This window comes from Bufo bufo, chromosome 4, assembly GCF_905171765.1.
Source record: "Bufo bufo chromosome 4, aBufBuf1.1, whole genome shotgun sequence".
NCBI classification, from domain to species: domain Eukaryota; kingdom Metazoa; phylum Chordata; class Amphibia; order Anura; family Bufonidae; genus Bufo; species Bufo bufo.
The window spans coordinates 155,271,175-155,295,322 of NC_053392.1; the positions used below are offsets into that span (position 1 = coordinate 155,271,175).

The 24,148-nt window shown below is 42.7% G+C and overlaps 1 protein-coding gene across 2 annotated transcripts in view; it reads left to right on the plus strand.

The window, feature by feature from the left end:
• The window catches only part of LOC120997777 (phospholipid scramblase 2-like), a 45,089-nt gene extending 21,784 nt beyond the window's left edge, over window positions 1-23,305 (plus strand). For both annotated transcript variants that reach the window (XM_040428044.1, XM_040428045.1), the window contains exons 5-9: window positions 480-522; window positions 4,414-4,634; window positions 12,177-12,338; window positions 15,606-15,767; window positions 22,561-23,305. In XM_040428044.1, the coding sequence (XP_040283978.1) occupies window positions 480-522; window positions 4,414-4,634; window positions 12,177-12,338; window positions 15,606-15,767; window positions 22,561-22,599 (627 nt within the window). In that variant the 3' untranslated portion in view covers window positions 22,600-23,305. The remainder of the gene's footprint in view (window positions 1-479; window positions 523-4,413; window positions 4,635-12,176; window positions 12,339-15,605; window positions 15,768-22,560) is intronic.
• The last annotated feature ends 843 nt before the right edge of the window (window positions 23,306-24,148 follow it).

Here is a 24,148-nt window from a genome sequence, read left to right on the forward strand (position 1 = left end):
CCCTCTTTAGAAGGCAGATCTCTGCCTGTAATGAGCACTAATCTATGATGTAACATGTTGATCTACACTCATTTAGGACCTTTTCAATTGGCAAATAATTGCATGACCAAACAGCCGTATGAACAGTTGTTCATGACCTCTCATCATTCATGTGGCCGTTTGTTTACATGGTTGGGAACACATTCCTTGTTTACTTAGGTGATGGGCTGCTAACAAATGAACATTTTTATGGCCACGTAAAAGACCTGATCAGTCAACAATCTGTTGCTTTGTCGGCTGATGGGCGGGGTGTTTACCACAGCAGTTACCTTCAGTCCGCTTCCAGCAATCCCAGATCCAGATATCTCCGGCAGGCAGCTCCATGCCCGAGATGTCTAGTGCTCGTGGGAGTCTAGCTTAAACCTTGTCTGGTCTTCTGCATCTTCTAAATGTTTGCCTGTCCATTCGTTACTGATACACTTTTTTTTTTTTTTTCACAGATAGATCAACTTCTTGTCCATCAACAAGTAGAACTACTGGAAGGTTGGTTATACTTCACTAAAGAAATTTTAATCTTATAGTATACAGAGAACTAATAAAAGCATGGCTGCACAACATTTCACATGCAAACAGTAGAAATGAGAAATGGGGATCATTCTAAATAGGTTCCCATCTGCAGAAGCCACCTTGATGCCTGATAGATGGACCCAACACACGTTTGATCAAAAAAAGTGCGCAAAGAGCTTCTATTTTTTTCATTTATAGTAGGTATAATTCCACTTTAATTTAGAATGATCCCCATTTCTCAGCTCTATTGTTTGTATGTGAAATGTTGAGCAGCCATGCTTTTTAGTTCTCTGTATGCTCGCTTTATGGATATGCACCTGTGACCATGAATGTGCTAGTCAAAATTCTCTTGTAGAATCTTATAGTATAGTACAGGGGTGGCCAACCTTACAGACGCAAAGAGCCAAAAAAAAAAAAACACGACTACCAGGAGCCACAAGTTACACATTTACATATGAGTCACCGTATTTTTCGCCCTAAAGATGCACCTAGGTTTTAAAAAGAAAAATAAGAGAAACATTTTTTTTATCTGACCTGAGAAAAAAAAATATATTTTCCATCATACCTCAGATCAGACTCCTAAATCAGATCCCCAATCCTCATCTGACCTAAAATAAGATCCCCAAAATAAGACCCCCAATGCTCTGATCAGACAACACAAATCAGACTACCAGTGTCAGACCTCAGGGCTCAGAACCCCCCCCCCCCCCCAATGCTCAGATCTCGCCCCCCCCCTTCTTAGATCTGCCCCCCCATGCTTGGATATTCCCCCGCCCCCCCCCCCCCCCCCCCATTGCTCGGATCAGGACCCCATTACCCAGATCAGGACCCCCTTCATGCTCGGATCAGAACGTCCCATGCTTAGATCAGACCCCCATGCTCAGTTCTGTAATTGAAAAAAATCTCTTCTCTCCTGATCAGGCACTGGGCTCCTGCTCGGGCACCTGCTACTCTGCAGGTCTGACACGCTCTCCACTGTGACCTGGTGAGCACAACGTCAGGTCATAGTGCGTGTCACTACGTTCTCGCACTGTGTGCATCAGGATGCAGTAGAGAGTGAGCTGGAGCTGCAAAGTAGCACCAGTGCCCGATCAGGAAAAGAGATCTGAGCACGGGGTGGAGAGTGAGCAGTCCTGACTGCTTCCCGGCTCCACAGCTAGAGCCGCACTTGAAGAAGCTAAGAGCCGCATGTGGCTCAAGAGCCACGGGTTGGCCACCCCAGCAGTTTAGTAGGCCAAAATTTTCAGTACAGTGCCCAGAGTAGTTCAACTAAGTAAAAGAATCAATACTCCGCCTCATGGGTCCTCCATGCTGACACTTCTGGTCTCTTCCTGATCCACTCTCAACATGCAGGAAAAGCCCACTGGCCGAGGCAGGTCTGCACTGCAGCCAGTGATTGGCTGAGCGGGCCTTTCCTGACATTGAGGTCCAAATAAACGTTGGAATGGCTGCAGCAGGGAATTGATGGGAGTGAGTGTCTTTTTTTTTTTTTTTTTTAGCTTTTTTTTTTTTAGCTTTTTAAACCACTGTGAGCACTTTACAAAAAATTGAACAAAGCCTTACTAAAACTAATATGGGACTCTTGAAGTACAAACTATTGTAATAAATGGGAACATTACAGTAAGGGTTAATGTGGAGGAGAAAAAATCTGAATGGGTGTGATATCCTGTTAAAATAGCAATACTTAGTTGTGCTAAATTTTTCTCCTCTAAGGCCACTTTCACACTAGCGGCAGGATGGATCAGACAGGGTGAAGTTCGCGGCGAGAGGCCGCCAGTCTAAAAGTACTGCATGTCCGACTTTTTAGTCCGAAATGGCAGCAGGACGACCCGACAGGGTGAACAGCCTGTCGGATCCGTCCTGCCGCTAGTGTGAAAGTACCCAAAGTTGAAGGCACACTTTTTAAATGTGTGACCTGGCAAGAAATCTGAGGAAATTTGGGGTTTTACTCAAGATTTGTCGTTTAATGTTGGCGCTAGAGACTAACAATAATTTTATACTGTTTTTTTTGTTTTAAAAGTTTTGTCATACAAATCTGTACAATGTTAATTTTATGGATTAGGCTTCCACTTTTAATGGCGCAATTCTTTCCAAGACGGACAAAACAATTCTGAGCTAAACCTGTATCTGCTATTTTACTTTTTTACTTTATTTGCTATAACTTTTAAAGTGTCACCAGCAGTTTGCATAGACACAGAGCTGTGTGTTCACCTGATTTAAAACTGTGTTTCTTTGGCTACTTTCACACTTGTGTTCAGAGCGGATCCGTCTGCATTAAAAACGGAGCTCACAAGCGGAGCCCCGACGCTAGTGTGAAAGTAGCCTTTGGTTGACTCTGTTAGTTATGATACTTTGTGTATGTATGTATGTATGTATGTGTGTGTGTGTGTGTGTGTGTGTGTGTGTATATATGTATATGTGTATATATATATATATATATATATATATATATATATTAGGACTTTGGTGCAATGAGGGTGTCGCCATTGCTGGTGACAGATTCCCTTTGAAGGGGTTTGAATGCAGTGGTAGTCAGCCATTCAAGTGGTTATCAAAGTATTAGGAATTATTTCATATTGGTAGGATGTGACATCATTTCCTGATTGCTGGGACCCCAGTAGTATTTAGAATGGTGTATTTATCAACCTCACACACTCAAAGTTATCTGCCATTGTGTGTGTGTGTTGTGTGGGTTTTTTTTTTTTTTTTTTTTTTTTTTTTTTTTGGGGTCACTGACCAAGGCAGAGATTGATTGGCAATTTGTTATACTGCATTGTTTCCAGTGAGTGGAGTATGACCACTACTACAGTTGTGCAGAGACTGAACTAGGGGCTCAGGACACCTGTTCTACTCATTGGTGGGGGTCTCAGTCTTTGGGCCGTCACTTTATCCTGTGGAACAATAATAAACCCTTCCTGGGGGAGCCCATTTAAGGTTCAGCTCTGATACATCTGGTCTTTCTGGCAAACTAAACCAATAAAGGGTTTTCCCAGAAGTTGGCCATCAATAACTGCTTCTTCATTTCTCCAAAAATTATCAGCTGATCAACTAAAGCAACCCACTTATTGGTTATTCGCTCCGCAATAGCTTCTGAGAAACAATAATTAGTTCTATCATGAGGAAGTCTACATAGGGAAGTTTTGTCTTAATTTTCTGAGAAGTTACTACTGAACGGACAACTGCACTCGGACGTTTGGATAAAAAACTCCCTTCACTATAATGTGTACATGCAAGCTGCTGGTTCCCACATACATTTATAGAGTGACAGGTGTACAAAGTATATGGATTCTGTTTTCTTCTTCCTTACACAACAAGCCGGTCAGTAAAGACATATGAAGACAACTACTTCGCCCTTGTTCCACCCTATATACATAAGAGCCAAGGTCTGTAAGTGACCAAGCGACAAGATCATTAGAGGACCTTTCATTTATTTTTTATTTTTTATATTATTGCTCCTGCCCCCCGTAGTTTTCCCACTCAGTATGTTAATCCTGAGCATCGGTACAGGGAGGAGGAGACACCAGGGTTTCTCAATGGGCGTCTCCTTCTCCCTGGCCGTGCCACGATCCAATCACAGCGAAGAGCGTCGCAGCCAGGGGAAAAAAACATCACATAAAAAATGTATCTGGTTTTATTTTGTAAAAAATAAGTTTTATGTTGCTGAATGTGTGATCATGTGGTCTGAGTAAACCCGGTTCATGGTCTCATGCAGAGAACCTGTAGAGCAGCACACTGAGTCACTACACGTCTTATTACCAATCCCTAGGCTCTAGACTAGAAAAACTTAACAGGAAATGATATTTTATCCATGGAATTTTTTTTGCTTTTAATAACTTTTTTTTTTTTTTTTTTTTATCTCCATGTTAGCTTTAATTGGCTATGAATCGAATAACAAATACGAGATCAAGAATAGCATGGGTCAGAGGGTGTACTTTGCTGCCGAACAAAACGATTGCTGTACGAGGAACTTCTGTGGAGCCGCTCGGTCATTTGCCATGACGATTGTAGATAACTCTGGTCGTGAGGTAGTGCGAATCATACGCCCTTTCAGGTGCTCTGCGTGTTGTTTCCCATGCTGTCTACAGAAAGTAAGTACAAAAGGTTATTTCTAGTCCTTATTTTTATGGTGTATCCGATGCATAATAACGATAACACTTGTTTTTAAAAGCAGCCAGAACGTAGGAGAATGTCTTGGGCTTCCTCAGCCGTACACATTTGTGCTTCTTTAATACATTTTGCCCATCTTAACCCCTTAAGGACTCAGCCCTATTTCACCTTAAGGACTTGGCCATTTTTTGCAAATCTGACCAGTGTCACTTTAAGTGCTCATAACTTTAAAACGCTTTGACTTATCCAGGCCGTTCTGAGATTGTTTTTTCGTCACATATTGTACTTCATGACACTGCTAAAATTGGGTCAAAAAAGTTAATTTTTTTGCATAAAAAAATACCATATTTACCAAAAATTTAGAAAAATTAGCAAATTTCAAACTTTCAGTTTCTCTACTTCAGTAATACATAGTAATACCCCCAAAAATTGTGATTACTTTACATTCCCCATATGTCTACTTCATGTTTGTAGCATTTTGGGATTGATATTTTATTTTTTGGGGATGTTATAAGGCTTAGAAGTTTAGAAGCAAATCTTGAAATTTTTCAGAAATTTACAAAAACCCAATTTTTAGGGACCACTACAGGTCTGAAGTCACTTTGCGAGGCTTACATAATAGAAACCGCCCAAAAATGACCCCATTCTATAAACTACACCCCTCAAGGTATTCAAAACTGATTTTACAAACTTCGTTAACACTTTAGGTGTTGCACAAGAGTTATTGGCAAATGGGGATGAAATTTGCGAATTTCTTTTTTTTGCCTAATTTTCCATTTTAACCCATTTTTTCCACTAACAAAGCAAGGGTTAACAGCCAAACAAAACTCATTATTTATGGCCCTGATTCTGTAGTTTACAGAAACACCCCATATGTGGCCGTAAACTACTGTACGGGCACACAGCGGGGCGTAGAGTGAAAGGTGCGCCGTTTGGTTTTTGGAGGGCTGATTTTGCTGGACTGGTTTTTTGACACCATGTCCCATTTGAAGCCCCCCTGATGCACCCCTAGAGTAGAAACTCCATAAAAGTGACCCCATCTAAGAAACTACACCCTTAAGGTATTCAAAACGGATTTTACAAACTTTGTTAACCCTTTAGGTGTTGCACAAGATTTAATGGAAAATAGAGATACAATTTCAAAATTTCACTTTTTTGGCAGATTTTCCATTTTAATATTTTTTTTCCAGTTACAAAGCAAGGGTTAACAGCCAAACAAAACTCATTATTTATGGCCCTGATTCTGTAGTTTACAGAAACACCCCATATGTGGTCGTAAACCGCTGTACGGGCACACGGCAGGGCGCAGAAGGAAAGGAATGCCATACGGTTTTTGGAAGGCAGATTTTGCTGGACTGGTTTTTTTGACACCATGTCCCATTTGAAGCCCCCCTGATGCACCCCTAGAGTAGAAACTCCAAAAAAGTGACCCCATTTTAGAAACTACGGGATAGGGTGGCAGTTTTGTTGGTACTAGTTTAGGGTACATATGATTTTTGGTTGCTCTATATTACACTTTTTTGTGCGGCAAGGTAACAAGAAATAGATTTTTTGGCACGTTTTTTTTTTTTGTTATTTACAACATTCATCTGACAGGTTAGATCATGTGGTAATTTTATAGAGCAGGTTGTCACGGACGCGGCGATACCTAATATGTATACAATTTTTTTTATTTAAGTTTTACACAATGATTTCATTTTTAAAACAAAAAAAATGTTTTAGTGTCTCCATAGTCTAAGAGCCATAGTTTTTTCAGTTTTTGGGCGATTATCTTAAGTAGGGTCTCATTTTTTGCAGGATGAGATGACTGTTTGAGTGGAACTATTTTGGGGTGCATATGACTTTTTGATCACTTGCTATTACACTTTTTGTGACGTAAGATGACAAAAAATTGCTTTTTTTACACCGTTTTTATTTTTTTACGGTGGTCACCTGAGGGGTTAGGTCATGTGATATTTTTATAGAGCCGGTCGATACGGACGCGGCAATACCTAATATGTATACTTTTTATTTATTTATGTTTTACACAATTTCATTTTTGAAACCAAAAGAATCATGTTTTAGTGTTTCCATAGTCTAAGAGCCATCGTTTTTTCAGTTTTTGGGCGATTATCTTGGGTAGGGTATGATTTTTGCGGGATGATATGACGGTTTGATTGGTACTATTTTGGCGTACATGCGACCTTTTTTGATCACTTTTATTACCTTTTTTGGGAAGTAAGGTGGGCAAAATTTCAATTTCCTAATAGTTTTTATTTTTTTATTTTTATGGCGTTCACCGTGCGGGGAAAGTAACATGACCGTTTTATAGATCAGGTCGTTACGGACGCGGCGATACCAAACATGTGTAGGGAATTTTATTTTTTTCATTTTTAATCAGTGATAAATGTGTTTTTTGGATTTTTACTTTTTTTTCACTTTTTTTCACTTTTTTTTGACACAGACCCTCTTGGTTCTTGAAGATCCAGTGGGTCTGATGTCTGTATAATACAGTACAGAACAATATATATTGTACAGTACTGTATTTTCCTTACACTCTGTCTGAACAGATCTCTGCCTTTAGCACAGATCTGTTCAGCTCCATGGACAGCAGGATGCCTGAGAGGCGTCCTGTTGCCATGGGAACCTTCCCCGTCTGCTCAGTAGTTGTCAGAACTTCGCAGACGGGGAAGGGTAAGCACAGGGCTGAGGGGGGCTGTCTGGGGGCTCTCTCCCTCTCCATCGGGGGGCTGCAAAGGCACAGCAGCCCCCCGATGGGAGAGGGAGGGAGCTCCCTCTTACTGTTAACTTTTTCCATACAGCGGTCCGTACGGACCGCTGTATGGAAAGGGTTAAACGGCTGACATCGCATCATCGATGTCAGCCGTTTATACCAGGGTGCCAGCAATGTGCTGGCACCCTGGTATACCCACTAGAGACCAACGATTATACAAGGGGAGGCGGGCGGGGGATCGCGATCCCGCCTGCCGCACCGCCCGCCTCCCGCACCGCCTCCACCGCCCACAACTCCCCCCCCTGCACCACCCGCCGGCAAAAAATCATGCAGGGGTGCAGGGGGGGGGTGTAAAATATATATTTTAGGGACACTAAAGCTTCTGATCCCCGCGGTCAGGGCCCGCGGGGATCAGAAACTGCACAAAGCGCAGCAAACCGCAAGTCTGAATTGACCTGCGGTTTTCTGCGATCGCCGATGCGGGGGGGGTCAAATGACCCCCCCCCTGCATTGTTACGGGATGCCGGCTGAATGATTTCAGCCGAAATCCCGTTCCGATTAACCCCTCGGGCGCCGGAATACAGATTTCAAGTTATGACGTACCGGTACGTCATGGGTCCTTAAGGACTCGGGATCCATGCCGTACCGATACGTCCTAAGTCCTTAAGGGGTTAAAGATGTTTTCCAATTTATTTTTTTTTATTTATTTTTTAGTGATGACCTGTCCTCTGGCTAGATCATCAGTATCTGTCCGGTGGGGGTCTGCTGATCGGCTGTTTGAGAAGGCAGCAGCACTCGGAGTAGTGCCGCGGCCTTCTCCATCTTTTCCCAGCCCGTGTGATGTCGCGTTCATCGGTCACATGGCCTAGGCACAGCTCGGCACCATTAAATCAGAATAGAGGGGTCATTTATGAAGCTGAAGTACGTCTGTAGTTGGCGCAGATTGTCATTCAATGGTTAGTTGCGCCGCAATCTGTGACTTATAGCTTACGTTTAGAAGTTGCGTTGGATACACCAAAGTTATGTGGAGGCCGGCGCCTCTTCATAACTCCGCTGGATCAACCACCAGCGCAGGGGTTTATTAAGACTGGCGTCTAAAACGCCAATTTAATAAATGACCCCCTAAGTTTCTTCATGTGTCCAATACTGTTCTGTACTTAAAGGGGTTGGCCACTTTTTGGCTACTACTGACAAATGTGTTTATACTATATGACCCTTACTAATACAGCATTTGTTAAAATTCTGCATCTTTTTCTATATTATTTTTTTTGCCCTTCCACAGAGATGTCCGGTCCATAAAATGGCTATTCATGGATGGTCATGTGACAGGCAAATCGGTCTGCTCCATTCAAACACGGCGTACCTGCACTAAACTCCCAACAGTGCAAGTGCAGTGTATTTGAATTGAGGAAACATCTCGTTTCAGTTATTTGGTCAGTTATTTAGATCGGTTATTGTCAAAACCAGGTGCGGGTCAAAAACGCAGAATAGGTGCAAATCAAATCATTACACTTGATCTCGGAGTAGGTTTTACTACTCGTTTTGGCTCACAATAACTGATGGAAATAACTGACCAAAAAACTTCAATGTGAACTCAGCCTTGGGGGATCTGCCTGTCACATGACCCTCCACCAGTAGCCATTTTATGGACAGGACCTCCATTTGGACAGCACAAAAGACTTGGCAAACAATGGAGCATACCTTAAGACAGGAATGCCCAACCTGTGGCCCTACAGCTGTTGCAAAACTACAACTGCCAGCATTCCTGACAGCCTACAGCTATCAGGGCATACTGGGAGTTGTAGTTTTGTAACAGCTGGAAGGCCGCAGGGTGGTCATCCCTGCCTTAAGAAATATAGAAAATGGTGCAGAATATAAACAAAGGCTATATTAGTATTGTCATCTTACAAACACATTGGTCAGCAGTAACCAGAGTGCCCAATTCCTTTACAGAAATCCATTTGCCTGCTTCCCGCTACTCGGTGGCAGCGCAAATGCTCCTTTCAGCAGTGCTTCCAGGCCCAAGCATGCACATATTCAGCCAATCACTAGGCCGCGTTTTTCTAATCTTATACAACCACAGACTGGTTCGTTCCTTGCTCTGATGTGGTGCTTAACCTCCCGCTATTTCTCTAACGGAAGGAAAACTGAGCACCACCTCTGTGGTTAAGGGGTTATCCAGTGGGATACAATTTTGTAGATAATAAAAAGAAACATTGGTCATCCCACTGATTGTGCCCCCCCCCCCCCCCCCCCCCCCCCCCAAATACCATTCTGAGACTTACTGGCTCTAGGCTGGTCTACCGTTCTTGGTTCCGTTTTGACAAACAGGAAATGCCTGTTCAGCCAATCACTGGCCACAGCAGTGACTCGCCTCAGCCAGTGATGCAGTCGGAAGAGCGGAAAATCACTTCAAGCGAGATTAATCCAGTATATGCAACATTTTGGCCAGAAAGCTTTTTTTTCTCAGCTAATGATATCTGGGCAGACCTCTTCTGCCTTTTCCTGTGTTGAACCAGAAAACCGGAGACCAGTACAGATCCAGTAAGTTGTCTCTAAAACCATTGTAAGTCAATGGGGGACAGATCCGTTTTCTTGTCAGAGAAAACTGATCCATCACCATTGACTTACATTGTGAGTCATGACAGATCCGTCTTGCTCCGCATCCTAGGATGCACTCAAAAATGCTGCTTGCAGTGCTTTTGTGTGCGTCATGGGAGCACAATGGAACGGAACGCATTTTGGTGTATTCCGTTCCCTTCAGCTCAGTTTTGTCCCTATTGACAATGGAGACAAAACAAAAGCGTTTTTCCCCGCTATTGAGATCCGATGGGAAGGGAAGGCGCAGATGTAGCCTATCCAAGTTATATATAAAGAAGGCAGAGTATAAGGTGGTGTGATGTTGTAAGCAGTCACGATCACAGTAATGACATGCATATTGTCCACCGCTGAGCAGGTCTGCAGCTAACACGGTCACAGGTATTCCAGGCATTATAGTGCATGAGCACAAAGGGCTAAAAATGACCACTTGCCCATTTGTGTCCAAGAAGTCTATTAATTCACAAAAGTCTAAACCTAGCTTGTTTCAGAGAGAGGGAGACCCTTCATCAGACATGCATAGTAATTTTGAACCCCTTTTATATACTTATGTCCCCTAGGCCGAGTGCACGCGGCCGAGAGCGGTCCATGATATGCCGGGCTGGATTCCTTGTTCAGAGCAGGAGCGCACGGCGTCATTAGTTGCTATGACGCCGTGCGCTTCATGCCGCCGCTGCTGTACAGTAATACACTTGTATAGATCATACGAGTGTAGTGCAGTGGCGTCATGAAGCGCACGGCGTCATAGCAACCAATGACGCCGTGCGCTCCTGCTCTGAACAGGAATCCAGTCCGGCATACCACGGACCGTTCTCTGCCGCGGAACACGGCCGTGTGCATTCGGCCTTATCTAAAGGATTGCACAGCCACCATATGTAGGAAACTGGCACCCTGCAATATTTCTACAAGACCCTTTTTTTCCCCTCTGAAAGCCCCTCAATTCTAACATCCCTTTTTTTTTTTTTCCTCTGAAAGCCCCTCAATTCTGACATCCCTTTTTTTTTTTTTTTTTTCCTAAGGTCTAGCATTTTGCTAATTTTGGACTTAAAATTTATTTTTGCGATTGATCTTTATTAAAACTTTTTAGCAGTTTTTGTGATACAAGGGTTAAATGTCAGAGTAAACAGAAAATGACAGTCTGCAAGTAGAGCTCTTATCTCTGATCTCCTGAATTCATGAACACTCATTATAGCTAAATTAATATCAAACTTGTAAGAATGTGCCTAAGGCTACTTTCACACTTACGGTAGAGTGATCCGGCACGGATCAGGCAATCTGCATGCAAACGGGCAGCATTTGTAGACTGATCCGAATGCGGATCCGTCTCACAAATGCATTGCAAGAACGTATCAGTCTGTTTGTCATACAGAAAAACTGATCGGTTTCTATTTTTTGATTTTTATTTTTTACATTTTTAAAGGTCTGCGCAGACTGGAAGCACTGATCCGGCATTCCCGCAAGTGTTTTTTGGCCGGAGAGAAAACTGCAGCATGCTGTGGTATTCTCTGTCCTAAAACATCAAAAAGACTGAACGGAATGCTCTCCATTCAGAATGCATTAGGATAAAACTGATCAGTTCTTTTCCGGTATAGAGCCCCTAGGACAGAACTCGGTGAAAGTACCCTTAAATGTATGCTGTGAGGTGAGAAGATAAGAGCTCTTCATGAGCTGTCATCTGACAGGACTCAGAGTAAGGCCTCATGCACACAACCGTAGTTATGGTCCGCATCCGAGCCGCAGTTTTTCACTTCAATGGGGCTGCAAAAGATGCGGACAGCACTCCGTGTTGTTCCGTGGACCCACAAAAAAATATAACGTGTCCGATTTGCGGACAAGAATAGGAATGTCTACAATGGGTCGCCCGTTCCGCAAATTGCGGAAGGCCCACGGACTGCTTCAGTTTTTTTTTTATGGATCCGCAGTTTGCGGTCCGCAAAAAAATGCACGGTCGCGTCCATTCGGCCTAATAAGTCAGGCTGCGAATAGACTGAAATTTACCCCAACATTAAAAAAAAATCTGCTGATTAATTTTAAATAAAGACCAATTGCAAAAATTATTTTTAGCCCAAAATGAGTATAATACAATAATTAAAAATGGTGTCCATAGCCTTGAAATCCAATGAACGTTGGTGTATTTAGGATGATGCAACATCTCTTACAAAGTCATTTTAATAAGTTCCTGCCAGTTATAACTTGCCTTTTTTTTTTTCAGCTTGAAGTTCAGGCTCCTCCTGGAAACGTAGTTGGCTATGTGAAACAGAAATGGCACCCATGTCTGCCCAAGTTTGTTATACAGAACGAGCGTGAGGAGGATGTTCTTAAACTGCACGGACCCTGCATCCCCTGTAGATGCTGTTCAGATGTGAACTTTGAGGTATTTAACCTTCCAAATTATACCATTTCTAAAATAACCATATCTGGCAGTGGAGATTAGCAAGAGTTGTATTAAAGAGAACCTTTTGCCATGAAAATGCAATGTAAGCTACAGGCTGGGTGTTCTAGAGCAGGAGGAGCGGAGCAGACTGATACAGTCCTGATCAAAAGTTTAAGACTACTTGAAAAATGGCAAAAAAAACAATTTAGCATGGCTGGATCTTAACAAGGTTCCAAGTAGAGCTTCAACATGCAACAAGAAGAAATGAGAGTGAGACGAAACATTTTTTGAGCATTCAATTAATTGAAAATAACAAATTTTAGGACCACATGCCTTTAAAAGGCCAAATCTGTGCAAAGATGTGGATTCATTGTCATTTTCTGTCAGGTAGTCACACGTTGTGATGGCAAAGGCAAAAAAACCTCTCCCTTTTTGAACGTGGTCGGGTTGTTGAACTGCATAAGCAGAGTCTCTCACAGCGCGCCATCGCTGCTGAGGTGGGACGCAGTAAGACAGTCATTTGGAATTTCTTAAATGTTCCTGAGGGTTATGGAACAAAAAAGTCAAGTGGAAGACCCAAAAAAATTTCATTAGCACTGAGCCGGAGGATCCAATTGGCTGTCCGTCAGGACGCTGGACGATCCTCAACCCAAATTAAGGCCCTTACTGGTGCTGACTGCTGATGGTTTCCAACGTTACTGGCATGACAAGCAGATGTTTTCTATGCGCCACAGTGGAGGGGGCGCCATAATGGTCTGGGGTGCTTTTTCCTTCAGTGGAACAATGGAGCTTCAGGAAGTGCAGGGGCGTCAAACGGCTGCTGGCTATGTCCAGAGAGCATTCCTCATGACTGAGGGCCCTCGTCTGTGTGGTAACGACTGGGTTTTTCAACAGGACAACGCTACAGTACACAATGCCCGCAGGACAAGGGACTTCAAGAAGAATAACATCACTCTTTTGGCCCATCCTGCGTGTTCCCCTGATCTAAATCCAATTGAGAACCTTTGGGGATGGATGGCAAAGTAAGTTTACAAAAATGGACAACAGTTCCAGACAGTAGATGGCTTTCGTGCGGCCATCTTCACCACTTGGAGAAATGTTCTCACTCACCTCATGGAAACGCTTGCATCCAGCATGCCAAAACAAATTTTTGAAGTGATAAACAATAACGGCGGAGCTACTCATTACTGAGTTCATGTTTGGAAGTTGGATTTCTGTTTTGAGGGGGTTAGTTTTTTTTTTTTTTTTGGAGGTGTGGTCCTAAACTTTTGATCAGCTGAAAAACAGCCTGTTTCAGTTTATTCGTTGTTTTCGTTAAAATGAATGCTCAAAAAATGTTTTGTCTCACTCCCATCTCTTCTTGTTGCATGTTGAAGCTCTACCTGGAACCTTGTTAAGATCCAGCCATGCTAAATATGATTTTTTGCCATTTTTCAAGTGGTCTTAAACTTTTGATCAGGACTGTATATAGTTCTGTGGGAAAAGATTCAGTAAAACTTGCATTTCATTTATTTAAATTCCTGCTCATTCTGCACTTAGGACCGCCTCCTGGACTTCTAAGTCCAGAATGAGCAGGAATTTAAATGAATGAAATGGAAGTTTTTTACTGAAGCTTTTCCCATAAATCCATGTATCAATCTGCTACTCTCCTCCTGCTGTACAATATGCTGCCTACAGTTCAACCACCACGTTTAGGCCCCTTTCACATGGGTGAGATTTCCGCGCGGGTACAATGCGTGAGGTGAACGCATTGCACCCGCACTGAATCCGGACCCATTCATTTCTATGGGGCTGTGCACATGAGTGGTGATTTTCACGCATCACTTGTGCGTTGCGTGAAAATCGCAGCATGCTCTATTTTGTGCGTTTTTCATGCAACGCAGGCCCCATAGAAGTAAATGGGGCTGCGTGAAAATCGCAAGCAAGTGCGGATGCACTGCGATTTTTCACGCACGGTTGCTAGGAGACTATCGGGATGTTGACACGATCATTATTATTTTCCCTTATAATGTGGTTATAAGGGAAAATAATAGCATTCTTAATACAGAATGCTTAGTACAATAGGGCTGGAGGGGTTAAAAAATAAATAAAAAAAATAATTATTCAACTCTCCTTAAGCCACTTGTTCGCGCAGCCCGGCTTCTCTTCTGTCTTTATCTTTGCTGTGCACAGGAAAAGGACCTGTGGTGACGTCACTGCGCTCATCACATGGTCAGTCACATGATCCATCACCATGGTGATGAGTGCAGTGACGTCATCAAAGGTCCTATTCCTACTGTACATCAAAGATGAAGACAGTAGAGAAGCCGAGCTGCGTGAACAAGTGGCTCAAAGGGAACCTGTCACCTGGATTTTGGGTATAGAGCTGAGGACATGGGTTGCTAGATGGCCGCTAGCACATCCGCAATATCCAGTCCCCATAGTTCTCTGTGCTTTTATTGTGTCAAAAAACCTGATTTGATACATATGCAAATTAACCTGAGATGAGTCAGAGCTTGAAAATGACTTCTCTGGTCACACAAGTAAGATATGATATGACTCTTTTATGTTAATTTGCATAAAAGATGGAAAGTACAAAAATGAATAATACTTATTGAATTCGTCTGCAAATGAAATTAAAAGTGTAATTATGTTTAGGGTAACACAATGAACATTTAGAAACGCTCAGTGAGGGTAGCATAGAGGTGACAGGTTCCCTTTAAGGTGAGTTAAATTATTATATTTTTTAACCCCTCCAGTTCTTTTGCACTATGCATTCTGTATTCAGAATGCTATTTTTTCCCTTATAACCATGTTATAAGGGAAAATAATACAATCTACACCTAACACTAACCCAAACCCGAACTTCTGTGAAGAACAATATTTTTCTCACGTGGGTGCAAAACGCATTTTCCCGCAACGCACCCGCATCTTATCTGGGCCAAAAACATGACGCCCGTGTGAAGGGGGCCTTTAAAGTAACGGGTTCCCTTTTAAAAAGCATAGTGGACTGCACTTCTCAATACAGTTTTCAAACAGAGCAAGAGATTGGCGCTCGAACATTAAAGAAAAGAGCGCCACTCAAATGCACAAGTAACACGTGTACATAGAGAGAAAACTATGGGGAAATGTATAATCGCACATACACATACGTTTTCTGATTTGACTTTGGAGTTTGAGCTCCAGAAAGGGTGTTCTACCTCCAGTTGATGGACCCAGGGATCGTGTGCACACATACAATACTTGGTGTGGTCTTCACAACGTTCACACGTTATCTTCTCCCCTTAGCTGAAGTCACTTGAGGAGGAGTCTGTTGTTGGACGGATTTCCAAACAATGGTCCGGAGCTGTAAAGGAGATATTTACAGATGCTGACAACTTTGGAGTTCAGTTCCCCATGGACCTTGACGTAAAGATCAAAGCTGTCATTCTTGGTGCCTGCTTCCTTATTGTAAGTATTTTAAATTCCTATTGTTCCTGCATTTTTTTTGTGATCAAATCTTCCCACAATTTTGACAGTCTGTAAATGTGTCTAGCTACTGTACCTGTAGCCTCAGCCAGTGCCTTTTAACCACTACAGGACCGCCGTACGCAGGATTGCGTCTTTGCGGCGGCCCTGTTATTCTGGGTGGACGCGCCGGCGCGTCCTCTCGCGAGACAGGTGTGCGCGTTCACAGGAACCGGAGGTAAACTAGCTGATCTACAGCCTGCCAGCGGCGATCATTCGCTGGCAGGCTGTAGATGTGATTATTTATTTTTTTTTCCCTAAAAGGTATATTAGACGCTGTTTTGATAACCGCGTCTAATATACCTGCTACCTGGTCCTCTGGTGGTCCCTTTTGCTTGGATCGACCACCAGAGGACACAGGCAGCTCTGTAATAAGTAGCACCAAACACCACTACACTACACCCCCCCCCCCCCCTCCCCCGTCACTTATTAACCCCTGATCACCCCATATAGACTCCCTGATCACCCCCCTGTCATTGATCACCCCCCTGTAAGGCTCCATTCAGACATTTTTTGGCACAAGTTAGCGGAAATTGATATATATTTTTTTTTTGTTGTCTTTTCTTACAAAGTCTCATATTCCACTAACTTGTGACAAAAAATAAAATCTCACCATACCCCTCACAGAATCCAAAAGCGTAAAAAAATTTTTGACATTTATATTCCAGACTACTTCTCACGCTTTAGGGCCCCTAAAATGCCAGGGCAGTATAAATACCCCACATGTGACCCCATTTTGGAAAGAAGACACCAAGGTATTTTGTGAGGGGCATGGGGAGTTCATGTAAAAATTTATTTTTTGTCACAAGTTAGCGGAAAGGGAGACTTTGTGAGAAACAAAAAAAAATCAATTTCCGCAAACTTGTGCCCAAAAAAAAATAACTTCTATGAACTCGCCATGCCCCTCATGGAATACCTTGGGGTGTCTTCTTTCCAAAATGGGGTCACTTGTGGGGTAGTTATACTGCCCTAGCATTTTAGGGGCCCTAATGCGTTGTTCCTGCTCCTAGAGGCTCCGTTCGCCCCCCTTTGTCGCCTCTCTAAGTCCTGATTGACAGGTCCAGGCAGCGCTCCCATCTGTCTTCCAGCCCTGTGCTGTGGTGAAATCTCACGCAGTGAGGGAAAGACGCTCGCAGACTGCCAGCTTCCTTACCGCGCCTGCACCGAATGCTGAACAGCGCGAGATTTCACCATAGCACAGGGCTGGCAGACAGATGGGAGCGCTGCCTGGCCCTGTCAATCAGGACTTGGAGGGAGGCGACAAAGGTGGGAGAGCGGATCGTCTAGGAGCAGGAACAACGCCCCTTCTCCCCCCCCCCCCCCCCCACAGGGTTAATGTCAGCTAGCTTAATAGGGTTAATTCTGGTGACAGAATCCCTTTAACAAAAGTTGAAATTCACAGTAAGTAAGCAGGAAACCACAGCAGTTACCTTGCTAAAGCGGAGCTGACAATTAGCATCCTGAAGCAAGATGTTGCTCAACCTCCTAGCGTCTTCCTGTGGATGTGGTTTTCATTTCTAGATTTGTTTGTAATACTTACTAGTAACTGACCGTGTTGAGTCTCAGGGTTTCATAACTGGTCCATCAGGTTTGTTAGTTTGCAGGTTAGAATATCCCGGCTGAGGGACTAGAACTAGCCCGAGTGTGAATAGACCATTAGGCCAGGTTTAAACGCTGTTGCATGCAGCCGAGACCTTACCCACCTATGGCAGCACATGGATGCCCATTTTAGCAGGTATTACCAAATTATTATCTTTGGCCACCATGGGTAGTTGGGATTTCAGCTACATGTGGCAGCCACACCCCAGCCTATCAATCTAAAAGTGAAATTAACAACCCCTTTTCTTAAAGGGGTTGTCTGCTTTTTTTTTTTTTTTAATATTGATGACCTATCCTCAGGATAGGTCATCAATATTACAGGTAATGTGCCATCAGGAAATGACCTATTGTTTAAATCATGTTTTTATATTTAACATATTTTTGAAGAGTAACTAAACATCCGTGTAAAATTTTAATGATGTCCCTAATGTCCTAATAATAATGTCCTAATTTTCTTTTATACTTTTATTAATTAACTTAGTATTTTTATTATACTTTTTCCTCCCTAAAATGCACCATTCCCTGTGCGCTTAAAACGTAGCTCTCTGTACACCGCTGACAGCTCGGTGGTGTACAGAGTACGGACATGACATTTTTATGAATGGGGCCGCATAAGCAGTAAGTATGGGCCGGAACGCGTATTGCTGCCAGTGCCCCCTGGCATAGCACATGGGTACCCATGTAATATGCCAGGATTAGCTAAGCGGAGCAGGCTCCTGCTTCTGCCTGATCTCCTAAGCGAAGAGGCACAGACAAGATTCAGCTCAGCTAATCCTGGCATAGTACATGGGTACAGGGTACCCATGTGCTATGCCAATTGAAAGTAAACCTCTGTGGGGGCAGGCAGAAGCAGCAATATGTGCTCCTGCCAGTACTCCCTACGCTGCTGCAGCCCTATTCTTTAATTTCACAGTCCGTACTCCATACACCGCTGAGCAGTCAGCGATGTACAGAGAACTGAATTTTGAGCGCACAGGAAATAAAAATAGCGTTTAAAGTTTTCCGGTATTGAGTTCTGTCATAGGGGCTCAGTACCAGAAAAAAAAAAAAACGCTTCAGTTTTGTCCCAATGCATTCTGATTGGAAAGCAATCCATTCAGTATGTCTTCCGCATGCTGCGGTGTTTTCTCCGGCCAAAATTCCGGAAAAAAAGATCAGTTTTTCTGGATGACACCGGAGAGACGGATCCAGTATTGCAATGCATTTGTCAGGCGGATCCGGAAACAAATTGCATACGGATTTCCAGATCTGGCAGACAGTTCCAGCAACGGAACTGCCTGCTGGATTCTTCTAACGCTAGTGTGAAAGCCCATCTCTTTAAAGAGTTTTTGGTGATGTTTTTTATTTTCCATGACTGTCTATATGTAAACAAAAAACATGAAGTCCTGCAGTTTTCGCACTGGCCACGAAGAATAACTGTCGCCACTTCTTGGTCTGTATCACTTTACTGCAGCTACATGCTTATCTGTCATTCTAATCCTGCCTGTAATCACCTTTGTATAGATAAGACAGGATCCACCATTCACAATAGGTGATTGTCAAATCTCATTTATGTATTCTTCCATTGTACAATGTCCTCTGCCCAGGTCACAGAGCTGCCTAGATAACTCTCCCATAGAAGTCAATGAGGTCCCCTCCTGACCATTGTGCCTATGGGCCATGAGGCTGCCATAAAGCAATTTTCTTAATGCTTTGTAAATGCTGTTAAGAATAGCTCAGGCAAGATGTCCGCCCACATAATCACGTTCAGGAAATATAATAAAAAAGATCTGCAATCAGAAAATAAAAACTGATTAGAAAAAGGGATGTGTTACTATCTGGTTTTAACTGGCAGGTTAAATTTTGGGTGATACATTTCCTTTAAAAAAGCGGACAACCCCTTTAAGGGCATTGAGCCACATTTTTAAAGAGATGTTTTTCAGTATGTCTACTGCTCAGAACACTTATGAGTGGTTCTCTAGTTTGCGAGCCCCATGTTGCTCACAAGCCCCTGCTGTGTGTCTCCTGTGTAATAGGACCCAGTGCAGAGTGAGTGAGCGCAAGAGAGGCCTAAGGCCTCATGCACATGACGGTGAATAATGGCCGTGTAACGGCCTTTTAAGTAACTGCCGTCACATGGCCATTTTTAGCACCAATGAAAGTCTATGGGGCAACGGCCAGTGAATAGCGTCCGTCCAAAAATAGGACGTCCTGTTTTTGGCTGTTTCCACGGCCAGACGAACCCTATTGAAATCAATGGGACAGTTTTAACGGCCGATTGACAGGAGTGCAGCCGTCTAACAGCTGTTAAAAACGGGTACACTTTATATGGCTATTTAGGGGTTAAAAAAAAAAAAAAAAACACTGCATCCACTTGCTCATGCTGTAGCAGTCTCTTCTCTCCATTGAGCCGGACCTGCAATATGCATGGTCCACGTGGGAGCGCTCATTGACGTCATCACGCACATTGCAGGTCCTGTTCAATGAAGAGAGAAGAGACTGCTGCAGCGCAAGCAAGTGGATGCGGTGAGGTGTTTTTTACAAAAAAAATAAAAAAACTGACCCAATATGGGGGCATTATTTAAACCATGGGGGAAATTATTTAAGATGAGGCCCTACATGGGGACATTATTGAAGCTGGGGACAATAAAAAGAAAATTTCCTCCACTATGTGGGACGTTATTTAGGATTGGGGGGGGGGGGGGGGAGGTGCCTACATTGGAGGCATTATTCAAACTGGGGACAGTAAAAAAAAATTCCTCCACTATGGGGGACATTATTTTGGCTGGAGGCCTACCATCCTGTGGGTGTTCTCAGAAGGGTGGGTCTAGAAATAACTGCCAATCAAATTCATCCATTTTTCATATCGGTTTTTAACGGGCGTGGAAAACTGATGCAAAGCGGACATTAAAATCTTACACATGGCCAGAAAATGGAGTAAAGTGGCCATAAAAAACTGACCAGTGTCTTGTTTTTAACGGACATTTTTTTTTCCCCGGTCGTGTGCATGTACCCTAAGGATGTCAGATGGTGTCATTCACACACCGCACCGAACTACCCTGCTGTCCCTAACGAAATGTGTGTAATGCTGGTTGACTTATTTTTTTTCTCAGGCCGTCTCCTGTCACGTCTGTGCAGCACAGCATGCCAGTTGGCGCTGGGTGTTTAACTGGGAACCACCTTGTGGGCACTTCTCACAATCACCACCCATACACTTATCAAGGGAGCTCTCCACATCACAAGACTCGGGACGCGCCCTCCTCCCCCACAATATCAGTTTGGGGGTCCTTGAGTTTTTTTGTATATTTTTAGATCTGTTGGCCTACATGTGTTCTGTTGAATGTGACGCTGGGTTCACACCTGAGCGTTTTACAGCGCGTTCCTACGCGCTGTAAAACGCTCAACAGGCAAGAACCAATGATCCCCTATGGGCATGGTTCTCACCTGAGCGTTTTACAGGGCGTACGAACGTGCTGTAAAACGCCCTACGCCCCAAGAAGTACAGGAGCTTCTTTGGGGCGTATGGTCGCGCGTTCCCACCCATAGACTTCCGGGAACGCGCGACAATGGGCGTTTGCTTGTTGCCGGCCGCGAATAGGAACGCCCGATAAAATTGCGCATACAGAGCGCTCCATACAGTACGCTCAGGTGTGAACCCAGCGTGAGGCAGGATGTGATGCTTGTGAGCCATGCACAACGCCTCAGACCTTCTGCTTTTTCATGTGTTCATAGCCCTCGCTCAGGTCCATAAGCATTTGCATACTAGGCAGCTCTCGATACTACAAAGATCTGCTCTGAAGAATGGATTTGAATACAAGTCACTTAATACTTTGTTTTTGCTAATGCTTTAACCCCTTAGGGACCAAGCGTTTTTTTTTTTTTTTTTCATTGTCGCGTTCCAAGACCTTTTTTTTATTTTTGTGTCAATTTGTATGAGGGCTTGTTTTTTGTAGTTTTAATGGTACCAATTTGGGGTACACACAACCTTTTATCAACTCTTTCTGGGGGAGGGGGGAAAAAACAGCAATACCGCTATTAAGCTTTTACATTCTTGGTTTTCTGGAGTTTATTTTTCGGCATAAATAACATTATTACCTGGGTCCGTATGATTATAGTGATGCCAAATACATGGTTTACGGCCATTGCTTGTCCCCATGCTGTACAGTGGTTTTCCGATTGCAGATCATAATTAGACCGCACAATCTGCCGCCGGCAAACCCTGATCTTTCGACATGCTGAAAGATCTGGATTGCCCGATGAACAAGCTCATTCATCGGGCAATCGGCAGCAGTATTACACTGCAAGATTATAGCTAACTGGCATTCATATGAACGCTCATTAGCAATCATGGGGCAGAAAATCTGCCCATCTAAGGCTACTTTCACACTCGTTTTGTGCGGATCCGTCATGGACTGATCCGTTCAGAACAGATCCGTTTGTATTATCTTTAACATTGCCAAGACTGATCCGTCTTGAACACCATTGAAAGTCAACGGAGGACGGATCCGTTTTCTATTGTGTCGGTGAAAACTGATCCATCCCCATTGACTTAAATCGTGTGCCAGGACGAATCCGTTTGGCTCAGTTTCATCATTTTGGTGTCCGTCTCCAAAGCAGAATGGAGACTGAACTGATGAATTATGAGCGGATCCTTTTTCCATTCGGAATGCAAACTGATCCGTTTTGGACCGCTTGTGAGAGCCCTGAACGGATCTCGCAAACTGAAAGCCAAAACGCCAGTGTGAAAGTAGCCTAATGCACCCTTAAGTTTGACGGATTCATCACAGAACAGCTTTCTGCAGCAGCTATGTACAAGGAAACATGGAAGCTGCAAAATGCTAAGAAAGGACTTTGTTTTCAATAGTCTAGTTTACTTCTAAATCAATAATTTATTTTAAAAAAATGTCTCAAAGCATCCATAGCCCCTAAGTGGTTATGGGCACCCAAGGCAAAATATTATTAAAATGTGTATAATCCCATAATGAAGCTCTACCTACTGTATGAAGTTCAGTGACGCTACACTGCCACCTACTGGCTGTCCAGTTCTAACCAACTCATTTCAGTTACTTTTCCTGAATGTACCTGGTAATGTAACACTTTAAAACTTCAATGTATATACAAAATTAATGTCTAACTTTTTTTCTTTTTTGTTTTACAGGATTTCATGTTTTTCGAAAAATCTGGAAATAACAATTAGAATGTGAAGATGGCTTTAAACTGGGAGGAAAAAACGATTTGTTTTTAATTTCAGGTTTTTAAATGCATGGTTGACCGTTTTTATTATGTATTTTATTTTCAAATGTATAAATCCCACTCAGGTGTTGTTAACCAGGGCGCTTTGACTTTTTTTTACCTGTTGCCTAGAAGATAGGATGTTCTGCGCAGCCGTTGCTCTCAGAACCTGAGACCAGCAAATTTTACTATGAACCACACAGCCAAATAACCAGTTTCTATGATATGAGGTTATACTCCGTTACCCCCCACCCTGCTTAGATTACTTCTTTCTGTTGACTATGCACTCCAATGCTTAGGATTCCTGCAGTGTTTTTGGAAAAATACCAATCCTGTTTGTGAGAAAAAGCTGGAAGTGGATACAGCAGGAAGAAATCTCTAAAAAAAAAAAATGAAACTACCACAAAAATTGTGGCATTTAAAAAACAAACTGTGAAACTACCCTTTTTTTTTTTTTTCTGGAAAAGCCAGAGTTTTTGATGAAGGGGAAATGCAAAGGAAGGTCTCCTTTCTGCTTGATCTACTTCTGGCTTTGGCTCAAACTGCAGTTTAGGTTAACACTCTATATTTTTTTTATTTTTTTGTAAAAATATTGCATTTTCTGTTTTTTGCACATCCAGGTGTTACATGTTGGCTAATAGTAAAATATATTTTAAAAAAACTACAAATAAACGCCACAAAACTCTGTTCTTTGCCTTTTTTTTTTATAAGTGTGGCAGAATCCTAATGCTTCCTTATAAGAACAATGGAGGAGATTTATCAAACAGGTGTAAAGTAGAACTGGCTTAGTTGCCCATAGCAACCAATCAGATTCCACCTTTCATTTTCCAAAGGAGCTGTCCAAAATGAAAGGGGGATCTGATTGGTTGCTGTGGGCAACTAAGCCGGTTCTACTTTACACCTGTTTGATAAATCTCTCATATATATTTTTTTAATTTAGATTGCATTCTTTATTAGAATTTATTGATTTGCACAATTTACCGGTTGTTGGCATTTCAGGTTTCAGATTTTTTTTATTGTTAAGACATTTGCCTTAAAACAAAATATCTACCTCCCATATAGTGTTCAGATTTTTAGGCATTAAATAAAATAGTGTTTTATTTCCTGAAATCTTTTGTGCCAAAAAATATAGAAACCTTGTAAATTTATCAAAACTGGTGTAAAGGAAAACTGGCTTAGTTGCCCAGAGCAACCAATCAGATGCCACTTTTCATAAAAAAAAAAAAAAAAAATGAAAGGTGGCATCTGATTAGTTGCTGTAGGCCAGGAAGCCAGTTCTACTTTACACCAGTTTTGATAAATCTCGCCTCATATGCTGCATATTAGATTTTTGCCGGCTTCTAATGGGTGCATTCACATTGACCAAGAACATATCTCTTAGTCGAGGTTCTAATACCATATTTTGGTGCAGTTATTGAGTAATTATTTTTTTTTTTTCCCTCCAAACCAGTGTCAGGAGTGGATCTTCTCTTTCTCTCTTGGAACCCTTCCTGGCATTGACCAAGAGTAAATTA